Here is an 18,082-nt window from a genome sequence, read left to right on the forward strand (position 1 = left end):
CTTCCAGGTGGTCCATGTCTCCCATCTCTGCTGCTTTGCTTCTTCCAGGTGGTCCATGTCTTCCATCTCTGCTGCTTTGATTGTGCATGGTCAATGCCTTCTTTGTCTGCTGCTTAGCTTCATCCACGTCCATGTCTCCCATCCCTTCTGCTTTGCATCTTCAATGTGGTCTATATCTTCTATCTCTGCTGCTATGCTTCTTCTAGGTGGTCCATGTCTTCCATCTTTGCTGCTTTGCTTCTTCCAGGTGGTCCATGTCTCCCATCTCTGCTGCTCTACTTCTTCCAGGTGGTCCATGTCTTCCATCTCTGCGTTTTTGCTTTTTTCAGGGGGTCCATATCTTCCATCTCTGCTGGTTTACGTCTTCCATCTCTGCTGCTTTGCTTTTTCCAGGTGGTCCATGTCTTCCATCTGTGCTGCTCTGCTTCTTCCAGGTGGTCCATGTCTTCCATCTTTGCTGCTTTGCTTCTTCCAGGTGGTCCATGTCTCCCATCTCTGCTGCTTTTCTTCTTCCAGGTGGTCCATGTCTTCCATCTTTGCTGCTTTGCTTATTCCAGGTGGTCCATGTCTCCCATCTCTGCTGCTTTGCTTATTCCAGGTGGTCCATGTCTTCCATCTCTGCTTTTTTGCTTTTTCCAGGGGGTCCATATCTTCCATCTCTGCTGCTTTACGTCTTCCATCTCTGCTGCTTTGCTTTTTCCAAGGGGTCCATGTCTTCCATCTCTGCTGCTTTGCTTTTTCCAAGGGGTCCATGTCTTCCATCTCTGCTGCTTTGCTTCTTCAATGTTGTCAATATCTTCCATCTCTGCTGCTTTGCTTCTTCCATGTGTTCCATTTCTTCCATCTCTGCTGCTTTGCTTCTTCAATGTGGTCTATATCTTCCATTTCTACTGCTTTGCTTCTTCCAAGTAGTCTATGTCTCCCATTTCTGCTACTTTGCTTCTTCCAGGTGGTCAGTGTCTCCAATCTCTGCTGCTTTGCTTCTTATAGGTGTGTCCAGCTGTGGTTCCTCCCTCTGGCTTGTATGTCCTTTTGTGGTGTACAGTCCTGTAAAAAGAACCAGTGTTTGTGGAGCAGGTGTTCAACTTACCCCTAAGTGTTGAATTCCCACAGCAGCTGGGAATTAGCAAAGCAGAAGAGTTTGAAGACAGGAGTTGCCAAGTTTTTTTTTGTTTTTTTTACAAGTGACCCTGTGGTGAGAAGGTCCTTTTATTGATTGGAGATGACCCCCTTATGTTAGGGTGATGGGTTCTATAGTCCAGTAGGAGAAATCAGTATCGGTAGATCAGTATACTACAGGAAGTTGGGAGCTCAATGGATTTCTAGTGCATGTATTGCAGAGATATACTGCACTGCACTTTTTATTTTGCACAAAAATACACTTTAAAAATGGGTTTAAGCACGGTGATATACATTTTAGATTACCTTAAGAACCATAAAGCCAACATTTTTGGATGTGGGGAGTCCCATTACGGGACTCCTTGCACATACAAGGAATGCTATACTAACAAGGAAACTGCCAGATGCCACCGGTTCCTCCACTTAGGAAATATTGTTGGGTTACGGCATGCATTTTTTTTCAGTCTTGCTTTCCTACATTTAGAGACTTCATGGCAAGGTCTAAGCCACTATAAGATACTTTCTATGAGTGTGAACCAAGTCCTAGAAAATATTGCTCTACGTTCCTGAATATTATTGATTTATATAAGACCGCCCCATGTGGTGCTAAAAAAAAAAAGTGTAATTGGACTTTTCTTTATAGTAAAGGCTTTACTTTTGGTTAGTTATGTTCAAGTAACTCTAGTAACCATTGCTTATATAAGTAAGCCACACCTATCAAGGCAATGTCAGAAATAATGACCTACTGAATAATTTTTCACCATTACTCAAGACCTACTAAGCGATCGCTATGTGATACCAGAAAGAACTGGCCTGTAGCCGCTGCAGTGCAGAACTGCAGACCCTAACTGGAATGTACTTTGAAATATGCCTACGGATACCAGAGCATCACAAATAAATCCAGCCTGGGGTTGTTAATCATTATGCCTGGGTTCAATGTGCCGCAAGGCTGCATGTTTTGATATTTCTTTTAGTCAGTCATGAGCTGCACTCAGTTATTTAGATGACAAAACTTTAGTTCTTGAGCCAAGGTCATGTCAGAGTAGGGTTTTTTTAAAGGACAAGAATTCCCTACAAAAATTGTATAGGAAGGTGGCACTAGAAATGGAATAGAAATGAATATTGAAACTGGCATGGTTATTCTTGTACTAATGTACACCACATAAAATGGCATTAAACCTAAAACCAATAATATAATATATTGAAGCTTACCAATAATTAGATGTGGTGGCTACATTGGGTTTCTTTTTGAAGGCTTTTTTCCTCATTTTGCACCGGACGATCTGGCCAGTAACTCACCTCCTGTATTAGAGTGCCTACACGATGAATTAAGGAGTGCAGGGGGCACAGTTTTGTTTCTTTCGAGATAAAGGTTTTACATAATTTAAAGAAAGCAGATTATTGTAAGTCTTAAAGCTAGTGTTAAATCGTGTATCTCAACATTCTAACTGCTACATCTGCAGCACAGCTTGTTCTGATAAAAAAACAACAGACTTACTGGTCAGATCACGAGGTGAAAATAAATAAAAGAAAATAACCCCTTCAAGGGGTTACACCGTTATTTGTAAATTGCAGCACTGTTTATACTGTTTAGCAAATGTATTGGGGGCGAGGGGGGTAATATAGTGGTGATGGATTGAATTGGCAGTGAGCCCAAGAAGTGTGTCTCACCATCACTGCTATATTTTAACCACATTTATTTCCTGAAATTAGTACACTTTATACACAATGTGAAGTTGCAATGTTGTGTTTTTTTTTTTTTTTTACAAAGGTTGCACTGCATTTTTTGTATTTTTTTCTTCTGTAGGTGTGGGAACACATATTAATGTCAGCGGCAACCAGTCAATTTTATTTAGAGTTTGGATGTAATCACATTTTTTTCTGTTTTCTTTACACTTTTGGGGCATTTTTGTAATCATTTCACAGTCATTGCACAGTGGTCATATATTTTAATTCATTTCACAGTCATTGCACGGTGGTCATAATTTTAATTCATTTAAAAATTGAAATTCTTTTTGCCTATTTGGTTTGGAGTAAACTTAAACAAAAGAAGGCCCCTTGAATGACAACAGTGTAGATGAACACAGATTGGCTGTATGCCACGTAGCATGCACAGCTCTGCCATCAGCATTGGCTTCATCAGCATTGGCATCATTTGGTATAACCGGTAAATACCTGCTATTTTTAAGAAGGCCTGTTCGAAAATTCTGGGGATGGATTTTTCTGCAAAGGTTCAGGAAAAGCAATAACTTGCTTTTCCCAGTCATGTAGGAATAGCCCCCTAAACAGCCCTGCTTTATTGCATAGCAGGCTCAGGGTTAACATTGAAATTATTGAATTATACATTATGCTGACATGAGAGCCACAGGTGCTCTAGAGGGTGAGTCTTGTATGGGTAGCATGGGCATGCGCAGGGGGTGTGCCTGGGCACACCCTAGTTAGTGTGTGTGGTGCCGATTCCCCTCTCCTGGCCAGGCTTCCCCCCGAGTTGCTCCCCTCCCAGTGCTGCTGGCTTTCTCCTCTATCCCATACCCCCCCATCTCCCACCCGGCTGCTGTGGGGATTTTTTAGAACGAAGAACAGGGGAAGGGGCTAGTAAATATGTAATTTACTAGCCCCTTCCGTCACAGTGAACGCACTCACTCATTGTGTTCATTCATAACTAAAGCATAGTGAGCTGTGTTTACTATGCTTCTGTTTGAGAATGAACAGGAAGTCCTTTAGCACTTCCCATTCATTCACTGTCCAGTGCAATTGAGGCAGCAGAGAAAGGCACATGTTTGAGCTTTGGGGTACACACCCTAATGCAATAGCTGTGCACACCTATGATGTGTAGGTACATAGAACAACACAAAGCAAAATCTGAAATATGAAACAATTGGAGGCAATGTATCTACAAATCCATGTACAGTATCTTCCAACTGATCTTATTTAAACCCAGTTCCTCCTGTTCCTCTGTTCCAGAGGTCTCCAAACTTTCTAAACAAAGGGCAAATTTACTGTCCTGCAGACTTTAGGAGGGCTGGACTGTGGCCAGTGGGAATAGATATTTTTACTGGTATGAGTGGGAGTAAACCGTGCCCCATCTTTGGTATTAGGGGGAGGAACAGTGCCCCATTGTTGGTATCCCTGGGCAAAATAGAGTCTCATATCAGTAGAACGAATAGTACCCCAAGGGCCGGATAAATGCAAGCAAAGGGCCATATCTGACCCCCAGGCTGCAGTTTGGAGGCCAATGTTCTATTCCTTTGGGCTTATTCCTCCTATATGGTCCAATATTTAGGCATGAAAGTAAACGTATTACGTATCTACCTTAACTGTTTATGCTGCTGTTTGATGGTCCTCCCTCAGGTGAACCTGTGCTTTTCCCAGGCAGCAAAGTTTTACTTGGGGCGTATTCACATGATTGCGCTGCAGTAATGTGCAAAATAATGATTTGAATGAGGCCTTAATGCCACCCCCAAAAGTGTTAGGTGGCGAATAGAACATGCTTACACTTGTAGTGCCACTCTAAGCAAAAAAGTAAGATGTATATTGTTCTACTGGTGCTCAAGAATGGGGTGTCGGCATGTAATATCACCATCCAGTAGTGTGTAGTATGCTTAGAAAAATCTCCACTCTTCCAGTTTAGTCTGTTATTAATAATAACGTGTAAGTTGGCCTCAGCTGTACACTACTCCACAAGCCATGCCCTCTGACATGTTTCGCCCCACCCACCGGGGCTTAGTCATAGAGGTAAATGGGAGAAGCAGGATGGAAGAACTCATGCATCACTGGCTGTGAAAATGAGGAGATAAACATGTGCAAGTGATTAAGGTGATTAAGTGAATCTTAATCACTTGCTCATGTTTATCTCCTCATATTCACGGCCAGTGATTCATAAGTTCTTCCATCCTGTTTCTGTCATTTACCGTTATGACTAAAGCCTAGTACACATTATCAGTTTTTTTTTTTTCGTTCATCCCAGCGAGCTAACTGAAAAAAAAACTGAAGAAGTTGGGAGGAGATCCTGTACGAACAATCTGATGTTAGTACAGTGATCTCCCCGCTGAGCTATTGTGTTCTGACAGGGGGACGGCCCCCCACTAGAACACACCGGTTAGGGCGCTCAGCCATTGACTGAGAGCGGTGATCAGATACCGATCGACAGACCTTTTTTCAATCATGTCCCTTCGACAGAAGCTGGACCGCCTGCCATACACACGGGCTGAATGTTGGTCGGTTTCTATTGAACTGGCCGATGCTGCCCCATATTTGGCCCTTGTGTACCAGGCTTAAGCCTTGGTGGGTGGGGCGAAACATGTCATTGGACATGGCTTGTGAAGTGGTGTAAGGCTGAAACCATCTTCAAATGTTAACAACATAGACTGGACTGGGAGAGCAGTGATTTTTCTAAGCATACTACACCCTATGGGAGCGAATAAAAGGTACATGTAAGCAGCTATGGAGGCCAATGTTAAAACTGGTTGTGTTTTTACCCTGCGTGGCAAAAATACAGGTTCACTTTAAATTAGTTTGCCATTACATTTCAATCATATTAAATGAAAAATAAAGATTTTTTTTTTTTTTACATTAAATTTTTATTGAAATTTTCAAGAACAAAGTTATACAGGTAACAATGCAGAACATGGGGATGACATTGACAGTGAGTGAGTAAGCATATCACTCTTGTATGTTGGATACATTGTTGCAAAAAGTAAACTGTGGAACATCAATAAACTTACATTCGTTGTCAAAGCTGGCGGACAGTAGGAGAGGGGAGAGGGGGGGGGGAGGGAGAGGAGGGGGGGGGAGGGAGATGGAGAAAGAAAGAAAGAGATGTAGCTAGAGAGAGGGGGGGAAGGGGGGATAGGGGGGGTTGGAGGGGGAATAGAAGGAGAGAGCGCAGGTGGATAGAAGGGAGGAAGAAGTAATGGTAGAGGAAGAAGTAGTGGTGAAAGTGGCATGGGGAAGGATAGAGGGGGAGAGGGAAGGAGGTAGTAAGGGAGGGAGGTAAAGGGAGGAGAAATAAGAGAGGAAGAATAAGAGGAAGGAGAGAAGAGGAAGAGGGGAAGAGGAGGGAGGGCCGAGGGGAAGGAAGGGGGGAATTTTAAGGGCGGGGGAACAGAGGGGGAGGGAGGGGGAAGGAGGGGGGGAGAGGGAAGGGGGGAGGGAAACAGAGGAGGGGGAAGAAGGGAGGAAGGGCAAGGAGACTGGGCAAGACGGAAGGACGAGTTAGAGAGGGAAGAAAGGAAGAGAAGAAGGGAGGGGAAGGAAGGGGAGGAGGGACTTGCAGCCATGCTAATCAAATGTCGTCTGTAAACTCGTTTCACACGCCACTCAACGTCGAGTCTGCAACTGTTTAACAAACTAAGTAAAAAATAAAGATTTCTAATAGTGACTTACCAAACATAGATATAATAGAATTAGAATTCAATAGGCATTATAACTATTTTAAACAAGATCAATTAAAATAACAAAAACTACAACATTTTCATACAATGCAATTTAGGGAATGTTTCTTAATAAGAATAGGTTCAGAAATGAATACAGATTGTTATTTTTTTGAGCTGAGGCTAAGGCCAGATTACTAGATACTGTACCTGTAACCACGACTCACCCATTGAATATTATTATTGTTGATTAGATTTCAGATCATGTCGAGTTTTCCCGTTCATCCACTGTGGAGATTCAAAAGCAGTTTGATGACTATAAAGAGAAGAATCGGAAGGACGGCTCTGAAATGCAAAGACAGATTAAGGATAAGACACTGGAATTGGAAAGATGCTATCAGGCAATCAAGAAGCTGCAAGACGAGGTAATTAGCACTGTTGCAAAGATAAAATTGTGAGAATGTACCATGTGATATTACTCTGAGGTAAAAGGATAGAGGGTTGTGTAACGTTGGCATCTTCTCCTTAGATTCGCCACTTGGAAGAAAATTTGCAAGACCACCAGAGAGCCCATGATGAATCACTGACCAAGAATCATCTTTTGCAACAGACAATTAAAGATCTACAGTACGACCTGGATGCCAAAAACCACCTGAAGGATGATCGTACTAGGCAAATAAAGTCAATGGAGGTAGTATTTGTAGGCAATACCCTTAGTACTGAAATTTGCCATTTGGATAGAAATCAAACATTACCATTGTTCACAAGTTTAAGATGATATCTTTACTTGTCTAGTGCAGTTTTGTGTATGTGAAAGTACAGTATCTCACAAAAGTGAGTACACCCCTCACATTTTTGTGAATATTTTTATATCTTTTCATGTATTGACACTGAAGAAATGACACTTTGCTACAATGTGAAGTAGTGAGTGTACAGCTTGTATAACAGTGTAAATTTGCTGTCCCCTCAAAATAACCCAACACACAGCCATTCATGTTTAAACCTCTGGCAACAAACGTGTGTACACCCCTAAGTGAAATTGTCCAAATTGGGCCCAAAGTGTCACTGTTTTGTGTGGCCACCATTATTTTCCAGCACTGCATTAAACCTCTTGGGCATGGAGTTCACCAGAGCTTCACAGGTTGCCACTGGAGTCCTCTTCCACTCCTCCATGACAACATCATGGAGTTGGTGGATGTTAGAGATGGACTTGCTCTCCTCCACTCTCCATTTGAGGATGCCCCTCAGATGCTCAATAGGGTTTAGGTCTGGAGACATGCTTGGCCAGTCCATCACCTTTTACCCTGAGCTTCTTTAGCAAGGCAGTGGTAGTCTTGGAGGTGTGTTTGGGGTCATTATCTGTTGGGATACTGCCCTGCGAAAGGAGGGGGATCATGCTCTGCTTCAGTATGTCACAGTACATGTTGGCATTAATGGTTTCCCCAATGAACTGAAGTTCCCCAGAGCTGGCAGCACTCATGCAGCCCCAGACCATGACACCACCATGCTTGACTGTAGGCAAGACACACTTGTCTCCGACTCCTCATCTGGTTGCCGTCACACATGCCTGACACCATCTGAACCAAATAAGTTTATCTTGGTCTCATCAGGCCACAAATTCCAGTAATCCATGTCCTTAGTCTGCTTGTCTTCAGAAAACTGTTTGCGGGCTTTCTTGTGCATCATCTTTAGAAGTGGCTTCCTTCTGGGATGACAACCATGCAGACCAGAGGATTTTTTCAGATCCTCAGAGTTTTTTTTTGCCATGAGGTGCCATGTTGAACTTCCAGTGACCAGTATGAGAGAGTGAGAGCGATAACCCTAAATTTAACACACCTGCTCCCCATTCACACCTGAGACCTTGTAACACTAACGAGTCACATGACACCGGGGAGGGAAAATGGCTAATTGGACCCAATTTGGACATTTTCACTTAGGGGTGTACTCACATTTGTTGCCAGCGGTTTAGACATTAATGGCTGTGTTTTGAGTTATTTTGAGGGGATAGCAAATTTACACTGTTATACAAGCTGTACACTCACTACTTTACATTGTAGCAAAGTGTCATTTCTTCAGTGTTGTCACATGAAAAGATATAATAAAATATTTACAAAAATGTGAGGGTGTACTCACATTTGTGAGATACTGTAAAATTCTAAAGGGCCCTATATGCTGTCATGCACCCTTGCTACAGTGACCTACATTACCTTCTAGATCCCATTTCAAGCAGGTGCTTGCATTATGAACACAGGAGGTAACCCCTTTAATACGAGCGCCATTCAGGGAATTTTTCATTGAGTGCAAAGCGTTATCTGATTGAACATAATTTAGAGGCGGTGCAGGCTACCACCTGTGTTCATTCAACTGCTGGGCAGCCACTTAGTAGGGGACCCGGAAGCTAGTAGCAATCACTGTAGTATCAGTGCCTACTACAGGGATTTCCAGCTCCCACAGGGATCCCACAATTATGGCACATTCATACTTTCATTGGTCCAAACTGGACCAATGTAACTATGTATAAACTGCCATGCCTAAAATTTTGCTTTAATATATTTGATGTTTATGCCATTAGTCAAGCAGGGATGAGCTTTGAGAAGTGATGTGGCCCCTAGCTCTATGACATTCTGTTCTTGGTAATCGGTGGATGGGCACATGACAACATCTGTGCTTCCTCCCAGAGGTCTAAAGCAAAGCCTTTACAGTAAAGTAGAAAGACTGTTGTAAATAGAATATTGGCTATGAAGAAATGCTTAAGTGGGGGAAAATGTTCACATTGTACTGTTATTTTTCATAATTTTAAGATATATTCCTAACAGCATTCTGTGCAGTAAATGTAGCTCTTTCCCATTCAAGAAGCTTTAAATTGCTAATCTCCACAGGTCAATATTCTAAGCTCTGTAATTAAACTATTCTAAATCCGCTAAATTGTTCTTGGAGTGTCTGAGATTCCATTCTATTGACTGATAGAAACTTTTGTTAAACATTTTATTATTTTAAAATATAAAAACATCCGGTATAAAGCAACCTGGCTATTAAACATAAAAAATTTAGAAAAAAAATCAATTTGTAAAAAAAAAAAACAAGTTTAAAAGAAAATGCACAATAAGCTGTTAAAGCGTACGTAAACACAACATTTCATATTCTTGACGTGTCTGCTGTACCATATACTTGTATGAAAAACGGATCCTGTTTTCTTTGTTTGCCTCTTTTGTGTGAAATCCCTGGTGTTCCTGTCACTATCTTTGCTTTCCTGTTTAACAACTGGCCACACCAGGCATGAGAGCACAGTGTGGTCAGTTCTCTAACTGTGCTGGGAACTCAGCCTACTCTCCTCCAATGATCAGACTTGTAGTAACACATGCCCCCTGCACATTCTTGCACATTCTTGCACATCCAGTGTACTGTTGTTTCTCCTCCCTCTTCCTCCTCAGCTCTTATGCAGCTGAGAACAGGAAATGTGATCACTCATAAAAAAGATAATTATAAAGGTTTTTATATCTATACACTTGTTTTGCCTTTTCTTTCTATATTAAACTGAATAGGTTGTTTACAAGCTGATCATTTACAAGCATTTTAAGTGTAAAATGCATTTTAAAACACGTTTGTACAATTAATATGCTTGTATTTAAAACATAAAAAAAATATTAAAAACAGTGTAACAAATAAAAGCTCAATATGTCCTTAAAGTGTAAAAGTTATTTGGGTAGGAAGGAATATTGGTTATAATTAACCAACACATATTGACGCTGCTAAAATTAGCCTGGGAATCTCAGCCTTAGTGACTATTGTCACAAAATGGTTAAGCTGACCTTAATTTTTTCTAAAAAGAGAGAAAATCATAACAAACAGGAAAATGATTTTTCTTTATTATAGTTATTAAATGAGTTATTGCTGTCAGCTAATAGAGTACAGGTATCCACCGGATTACCTTTTTTAAGAAAAAATAGAAGCTGGTTCTGGTAATAGGCGCTAGCTCTGTCTGTCAAACATTATTGCTGGCTTAAGAAAAACATAAAGGCACAAATTCACAATTGTTCCTGTGGCCTCACCTGCAGCTCTGGCGGTCCCCCTCTCCTTTCATTTTGACAGTTTATGCTGTATACACTGACATAGCAAATGACAATATAGATCATCGGATCACTCAACACTCCAGCAGCAAATTCTGTTAATGATCCCGTTCATTCATCTTTGAGTTTGTATTCTAAAACTTCACATACAAAACTGCTTTTGTTTTTTTTCCCAGGACAAGCTATCTCAGCTGGAAATTGAGCTTGATGAAGAAAAAAACAACTCAGATCTCCTCCTAGAAAGAATAACCAGATGCAGGGAACAGGTAGGTCTTTATCTGCACACAGGTGTCTTTAGAAGCCGTGCTTCTGGCACTAAACTGGACCAAAACATTTGCCCCTGTTTATCCAGTGTTAACCACTTAAGCCCCGGAGGATTTGGCTGCTGAAAGACCAGGGGGTATTTTGCGATTCGGCACTGCGTGACTTTAACGGACAATTGCGCCGCTGTACCTAAACAAATTTGACGTCCTTTTTTTCCCACAAACAGAGCTTTCTTTTGGTGGTATTTGATCACCTATGCGATTTTTTGATCATGCGCTATAAACAAAAAAAGAGCGTAAATTTTGCAAAAATAACAATATTTTTCACATTTTTTTATATGAAATTCCCCCCAAAAAAATGTAAAAATCCAAATTTTTTAACATTTTCAGCCAATTTGTTTTATGCTACATATGTTTGGTAAAAAAAATCGTATTTTGATTGGTTTGCGCAAAAGTTATCGCGTTTACTAACAAAGGGAAAGATTTCTGTCATTTTTGGTGTTTTTTTTTAACGCGTAATGGCGGCGTTCTGCGATTTTTTTTTGCGGTACTGCGACATTGCGGCAGACAGATCGGACCCTTGACTGACATTTTTGACACTTTTGGGGTTACCAGTGACATTTCTACAGTAATCAGTGCTATACATATGCACTGTTACTGTAAAATTACACTGGCAGTGAAGGGGTTAACTTTATTTGAGAGGGAGGGGCTATGTGTGTCCCTAGGGGCGTGATTCTAACTGTGATTGGCTGTGGCTTGAGCTGTAGGAACAATGATCAACGGTCCTATATAGTAGAACCGTATGATCATTGTTTCTACACAGGGGAGAATGACAGGCAGCTTGTTTACACAAGCCCCCTGACTTTCTCCCTCTCCCCCGGCGATCGCTGAGTGACCGGCAGACACTGGGTCCGCCGGTCACACGTGTGGGGGGGTCCATGACCACGTGGGAGCGGGAGCACGCCGCCGGCATCGCGCTCTCGCTCCCCAGAGCCTCACAGGCTAGTGACGTACCGGTACGTCACTCTGCCTGTGAGGGGCTGACCGCCGCAGTATATGTACTTGCGGCGGTCGGCAAGTGGTTAAAGGTGTAACTTTTGTTAAACATGTCAACCAGTAGGATTCTTCTTCTTTTTTTTTCATAATAAAAGGTTTTTCTGAGCATTATTGAATAACACGTAAAAAGATTACATTGTTAAAAGATATATCAACATCAGTAAAGTTGGTTACATTTTGAATGTAATATCAATAAAAGATGCAGCAAGTAATTGTCAAAGATAAACAATCTTTTCGCATAAATTTAGGATTAACATTTCTTTGGTGAATGGAATGAAGTCCACTGTTTCCAGCAGATACCAAGGGAACAGAGGACTTTATTTGAGATGAGAAAAAGGAAAAACTTAAAGAGGGATGATGTAGGATCAAGGTGAAAAGTAAATGGAAAGGTAAAGAATCAAGAGCACCCCAATAGGGGGGGCACAGGTACAGGCATATTCTACTAATGGCGATTGATGAATAATAGATATAGGATGGTCAAGTTCCTAAATAGTACATCAATTTCTCAAGATCTCTGTTGTCAGACCATCATAAGCCAATTAGAATGAAAAGGATGATCTTGCTGCAAAGTCACATAGGTGGTGTGAGACACATTTTCTCAAACCCTTTGATAAATTGAACATTATAAATATCAAAAAAAAAAAAAACGAATTAGAATGAAGAAAATTACATTTATTGGGCCCACATTTATATTTTTCTTTGGAAAACAATGATTGTTAAAATCTGGGTTATTTCTACTTTCAACAAACCTGTTGTTACCTCCTTGTATTATGAATAAGCCCCACTGGACTTTCAGACACCACAAATGTATTAGTCAACATAACCAAAATGTCCGACCCAATTTTCTAGAACTGTCCTTCTAGACTTCAGATGCCAACAAACCTATTGATAAAATATATGCAAACTCTGTTGAAAAAGTAGGAGTAGATAGGGTTCTATTTTTTTTTTTTTTAACTTTTTTATTTAGTTTTGATTTATAACAATAACATGAATGCATCTCCAAATGTCACAATTTAATTAAACATGGACAATATACCGGTATATAAGCAAATTGGAGATTGAGATATGCAAAAACCAAGTGAAATACAGATCAAGCTATTATGTTTGGACTGTAGGAAAATAGACAGTTGAACATAAATTTTACACACTTGAACTTTCATTGGGTTAAGCACGAGCGATATAATACTTGAGTATTGTAATGCATGTGGCGCAAAGGCCCCGAAAAAAGGGGGGAGTGAAAAAATTAGTATAAAAGTTCTAACAGTCCTTGTAGCAAAAACATAGTGTCATGTGGATAATAGAAAGAGATGGGAAAGAAGAGGAGACCAGAAGAGGAAGAATGGAGAGTAAGGAAATGTGTATGTAATGTAGTCTGTATGGAGGGGAAATAGGAAAGGGGGGAAAAAAAGAGAAAAAGATATATATGCACTAAATGACTCTAAGCCTTCTGGCCCATGGTTGTGCCCAGGGTCCAGCACACCTCGTTATCTGCGCCGGGCTAGGAGTTAAGCCCAAAGAGACAACCCTATAGGGTGAGGAAGTGGGGAGGAGTGAGGGGTTGGCAAAAGGGTAGGGTAACTTAAAAGTGTTTTTAAACCCACACATATATCCAGTGAAGTGGACAGCCTCAAATGATACAAAGAGGTGAAACAAATACACAGAGATAAAAAACCTTCTGACTTTACAACCCCTTTAACATTTATATTGTACATTCACATTAGTCCATAACCTCAAAGAGCTTACAATCTAAGGTCCCTAACTCACATTCATACATAAACATACTGGGGCCAATTTAGACAGGCACCAATTAACCCACCAGCATGTCTTTGGAGTTTGGGGGCAAACCGGAGTACCCAGAGGAAACCCACGCAGGCACAAGGAGAACATGGAAACTCCAGGCAGGTAGTGTTGTGGTTGGTATTCGAACCAGCACCCTAGTGCTGCTGTTAAATTGTTTCAGTCTATTTATTTGTAGTACATAATTGTATTTCGTCTCAAAAAAGTTTTTCACCTGTTCTATCCAGTCCTTCCAGTCCTGTTACATCCAGCCCTCGTCGTCCCCGCTGGAGGCCGCATCCATCTTCGCCCGTCTTCCCTCCGGCTCTGCTGACTCTGGCTGTGCTACTGGCCGGAGCCACGTGACGTCACTCCCACGCATGCACCCAGGAGCCACCAGTCACGGCACAGGGCTCTGAAGAAACGGCAGAGGCGGCTGTTCCTTCAGAGCGCATGAGCTGAGGATGTCATTGGTGCAGTATACAGTAAATATCTCCTAAACGGTGCAAGTTTAGGAGATATTTACAGTACCTATAGGTAAGCCTTATTATAGGCTTACCTATAGGTACAAACATTACAGGGGGGTTTACAACCTCTTTAAGGAGATGCCCAAGTAAATGTTTGGTCAGTAAAGGGGGGTTGCTCATTGACCGCATGTAGCAGATAGAGTTCAGGGGGTATGGATATTGGGAACTTACAAGCGGTCCCCGGGTTACGAACACAATAGGGACTGTACGTTTATTCTTAAGTCGAATTTGTTTGTAAGTTGAAACAGTGCATTTTTAAGTGCAACTTCAGCCTGTGCAGGGATGTGGGATGTTTCGGGTGCTTCTGGGCGTGCAGTCATGTTACCTGGGGTCCCTTGTGGCCATGCAGTACATACACTACTGCAGTGTGTAATGTGTCTGGAGGTGCAAGATGACTGCTCAGTGATAACTGTGACCAGCGTAGAGCACAAGTGACCGAAATTGACATCCGTTCGTAAGTACGAGTCGTTCGTAACTCGGATGTTCGTAACTCGGGGACTGCCTGTACTTATCTTGTAAGATTGTGGTGTTCAGCACTCTGATACAGGGGTATAGACCTTCAGAGTTGATGCTTCAATTTAATAATTGACTTTTGGTTTTGGCAATGCCTGAAGGGATGCACAGTAGCTAGACGGGGCCTGGCTCCTGCCCCTGATGTTAAAGTGACATGTCACTTTAGAAGTTCTAATTAAATGTGTAGGTGTACAGCACACAACAGAAATACTGGCCTTAAATAGTCCCCATACAGTTTGCTGCTTCCTCTGATCATTATATATATAGTAGCTTATTTAATCATAGCATGGTCTAAAACGCTTGCTAGGAAAACAAGAGGCATTGTTTCATTAAAAGCTCAAGATTTAAAGGGCTGATAAAGAAATGTTTTTGTCAAAATGGCCAAACTTGTATGTCCTACTGCAGAGGACCACTTTTTGAACAAAACTGCAAAATCGGGCTGTTAGGACCCCAGTAACCGGAAAAGAGTTAATTGTCAAATGTCTAGCTTCATACAGGGAGAGAAATCTAAACGAGAACCTTCTGGCTGTGGATTTCTTTCCTGAAACCGTGGGAGAGCAGGGGGTTTCTATGGTGACAATGTAAATATGGCAGGCTAGAGTTACAGTGGCCTTGCTACTTTTTTTTTTTCGTTCATCTGAGCAGCGTTCCCGGTTGGATTCTCAACACCTGTTCCACTCTGTGCACCAGGTGTACAAAGCAAGTAAATCAGAATGGAGAAACCAAGGCCCTTTTCCAGGGATTGAAGCCCCGAACATCCAGGCCTCCTCCCTGCACTATAGCACACAGCAATCTTTGGAGTCAACTGTCTGGAGAAATGGAATATGTACCTCATTAGCAGGACCCCACCCCTTCTTCCTCCGTGTGGGCTTACATGAAACACTCTATTTATGAGATGTAAGATTACAGACTGCTTTAAAAAAGACATGAAGGGACGGTTCCAGGCTATCAATAATTGAGAAGAAATGAAATTGTGTGCTTTCATTAACAAGACGATGATAACCAGCTGTTCTTAATACCGCGTCTAGCATGAGCACGGCCTCTGTTTATTAAATCCTTGCCATCTCTCAGAGGGGTATTGTGGCTCGTTGAAAATGCTTTGTTTTTAGTGCTCACCAAACCCAGCTGTGATAACTTCTGCTGAAATCCACAATGTTTGTTGTTCCTCTGAGGATGAAAATAATGCATTAAGAATGATCACATTCACTGCCAGAGGAACCTGCTACGCGGCTAGCTCCAATTAACGCAGGAGTTAAAATTCCCTTCTCAACAGAAAATACAGTTATTTTCAGCAGTTGTTCTTGTAGTTGGAGTAGAAGCCTTTCTTTATAAGCTCAAAGCTAATTACTTGCATTTTCAAACTTTGAGCTGGTTGGGTTTTCTCAAACAGTGGATCTGGGGTTTCATATTGCCATTTGGAAGCATCATTACTAACATATTTATATTTAAATTTCTATATAGGGTAACTATGCTCGCTTTTCAGAGAAGTTAAAGCCAAACTCAAGGCAAACCACTAAATAGCAAATTAATTACAAATAAGGAAGCTATTCTACCTATCAAAGGTTTTGTATGTCTGTCCTTTCAGTCTTGAAAATTTACCAGCTCTGGCAGACTGGAGACCTGAGATTTCTTTACTGCAGTAAAGCTAAGCTGGCCATCACGTGATGAGCTCAGGTGGGTTCGGACAAAAGTCCAAATCCCTCTGAGCTATGCCTCTGGGAAACTTTCAAGGCCAACAGCCAATCAAAGGCAGCAGAGTCATTCCCTGCCCCGCAGTCCCTTATGTACACATCTCTTGCATATGTTGGCTGCGGGTTGGGGAACGCCTGTGCTGTCTATGATTCTTTGCTTGGTTGTCGGCTTCGACATTTTCTCAGTGGGATAGCTCAGACGGGTGCAGTCCCTTGTCCGAACCCACCTGAGCTCATCCCTACTGGCCATAGACTAGTAGAATTCTGTTAGACTATTTCCTTTATTAGAATGTTTGTTCTGTTTTCTGATCATTAGTGGGGTCAATTCGATGTTTAATTTTGACCGTAGTGACAAGAAAATTCAAAGGAGTAGGATGGAGAATTTTTCTCAGACTAACAAATTTCTAACTGTGAATGTGGTATTTGTTTGGGGAAAGTCCATTCACTCTAAAAGGTTAAAAGCAAACTTGTTTTTAGGTACTTTGGAATGACATTTCTTATGTTATTGTATGTAACGATGAGCAAATTCATATGAATGTTTGTTCAAAAATAAAGTGTATGGCTAGCTTTACAGTTACAGGTCTTGTCCCAGCCTGTGACTGGACAGACAAAGACTGTCCTACTGTACCTGGGGTCTCTGTTAGCACAAGAGCACTGCAAAACAGCTGATTGGCTACTTGTGCTGCTTCTACCTCTCCCAGCCAAAGCTATGCTTGCAAGAGGCTGATACCTATAAAATCTAGGTACTTACACTGCTTGCATTAAAAAAATATATATATTTAATATGTATTAATGAAGAGAGAAGAAATATTGTGTGTCCTTTATATATGCCAGGAGTTCAGCTTTGACAGCTAACCTCTTTGGGCTTACAACTTGGTGTACTTATAGTGGTCGCAAAGCCTTTGTTCCTGCCCTTCCCTAGATCACAAGTCATGGAAAGGATCTGTTAACATTTTAAATTCGGACCTTAGCACTGGAATTCAGCAATGTCAAAAGTACACCATTCTGCTGCTTCATACAGCATGAACGTTTGTTGAAGTTAAAATTCCATGTTCTGTGGCGGGCGAGGGTAATGTCCTGCAACACCTATGGGTTTACTGGGCAGAGCAATGGTATTGCCAGTACCTAACTGGCAGGCACAAGAAAGAATTAGGAACTACCACACAGTATGAGAAATCTGGTAGGCTTAATTTTATTTGCAACTTTATAGTATGCTTAGTACTATTTAAAGGAATAATTGTATACATTGGAAAACTGTCTATCTTTCTTTTTATGAACTAAGTTATTTTATTTGTTTGGTTAGCAGAACGTATTGTTGTATTATTTGCAGTAAATAAATTAGGGCTTAAAGTGACTGTAAAGGTAAAATCTTATTTTTTTTAAAAATAATGAACATGCCATACTTAGGCCCCTTTCACACTTATGCGACGTGATTTTGACGCGACCTTGCCGCGATTTTGAAGCGAATTTGAGCAATGGCTCAGGGCTATATACCTCAAAACGCATTCAAATCGTGCCAAAGTAGTGCAGGAACTACTTTGAAGTCGGTGCGACTTCAAAACGCACTGATATGAATGGGGCTCATTAAAAATAATGGAAAACGACTTGTCATTGCACAGAGTACCCCTGATCCTCCTGTTCCGGGGTCCCCTGCCGATACTGACTCCTCCCTGCTTTTAATGCCTCCAAAGCAAGCCG

The 18,082-nt window shown here is 41.4% G+C and overlaps 1 protein-coding gene across 2 annotated transcripts in view; it reads left to right on the forward strand.

Moving 5' to 3' along the window:
* Positions 1-18,082, forward strand: part of CGNL1 (cingulin like 1) — a 191,895-nt gene that overhangs the window by 143,579 nt on the left and 30,234 nt on the right. For both annotated transcript variants that reach the window (XM_082254053.1, XM_082254054.1), the window contains exons 12-14: positions 6,746-6,916; positions 7,021-7,182; positions 10,735-10,824. In XM_082254053.1, coding sequence (XP_082110179.1) covers positions 6,746-6,916; positions 7,021-7,182; positions 10,735-10,824 — 423 coding nt within the window. The remainder of the gene's footprint in view (positions 1-6,745; positions 6,917-7,020; positions 7,183-10,734; positions 10,825-18,082) is intronic.

The sequence above is a fragment of the Pelophylax lessonae genome (assembly GCF_965119305.1).
Source record: "Pelophylax lessonae genome assembly, chromosome: 4".
In the NCBI taxonomy this organism is placed as follows: Eukaryota; Metazoa; Chordata; class Amphibia; order Anura; family Ranidae; genus Pelophylax; species Pelophylax lessonae.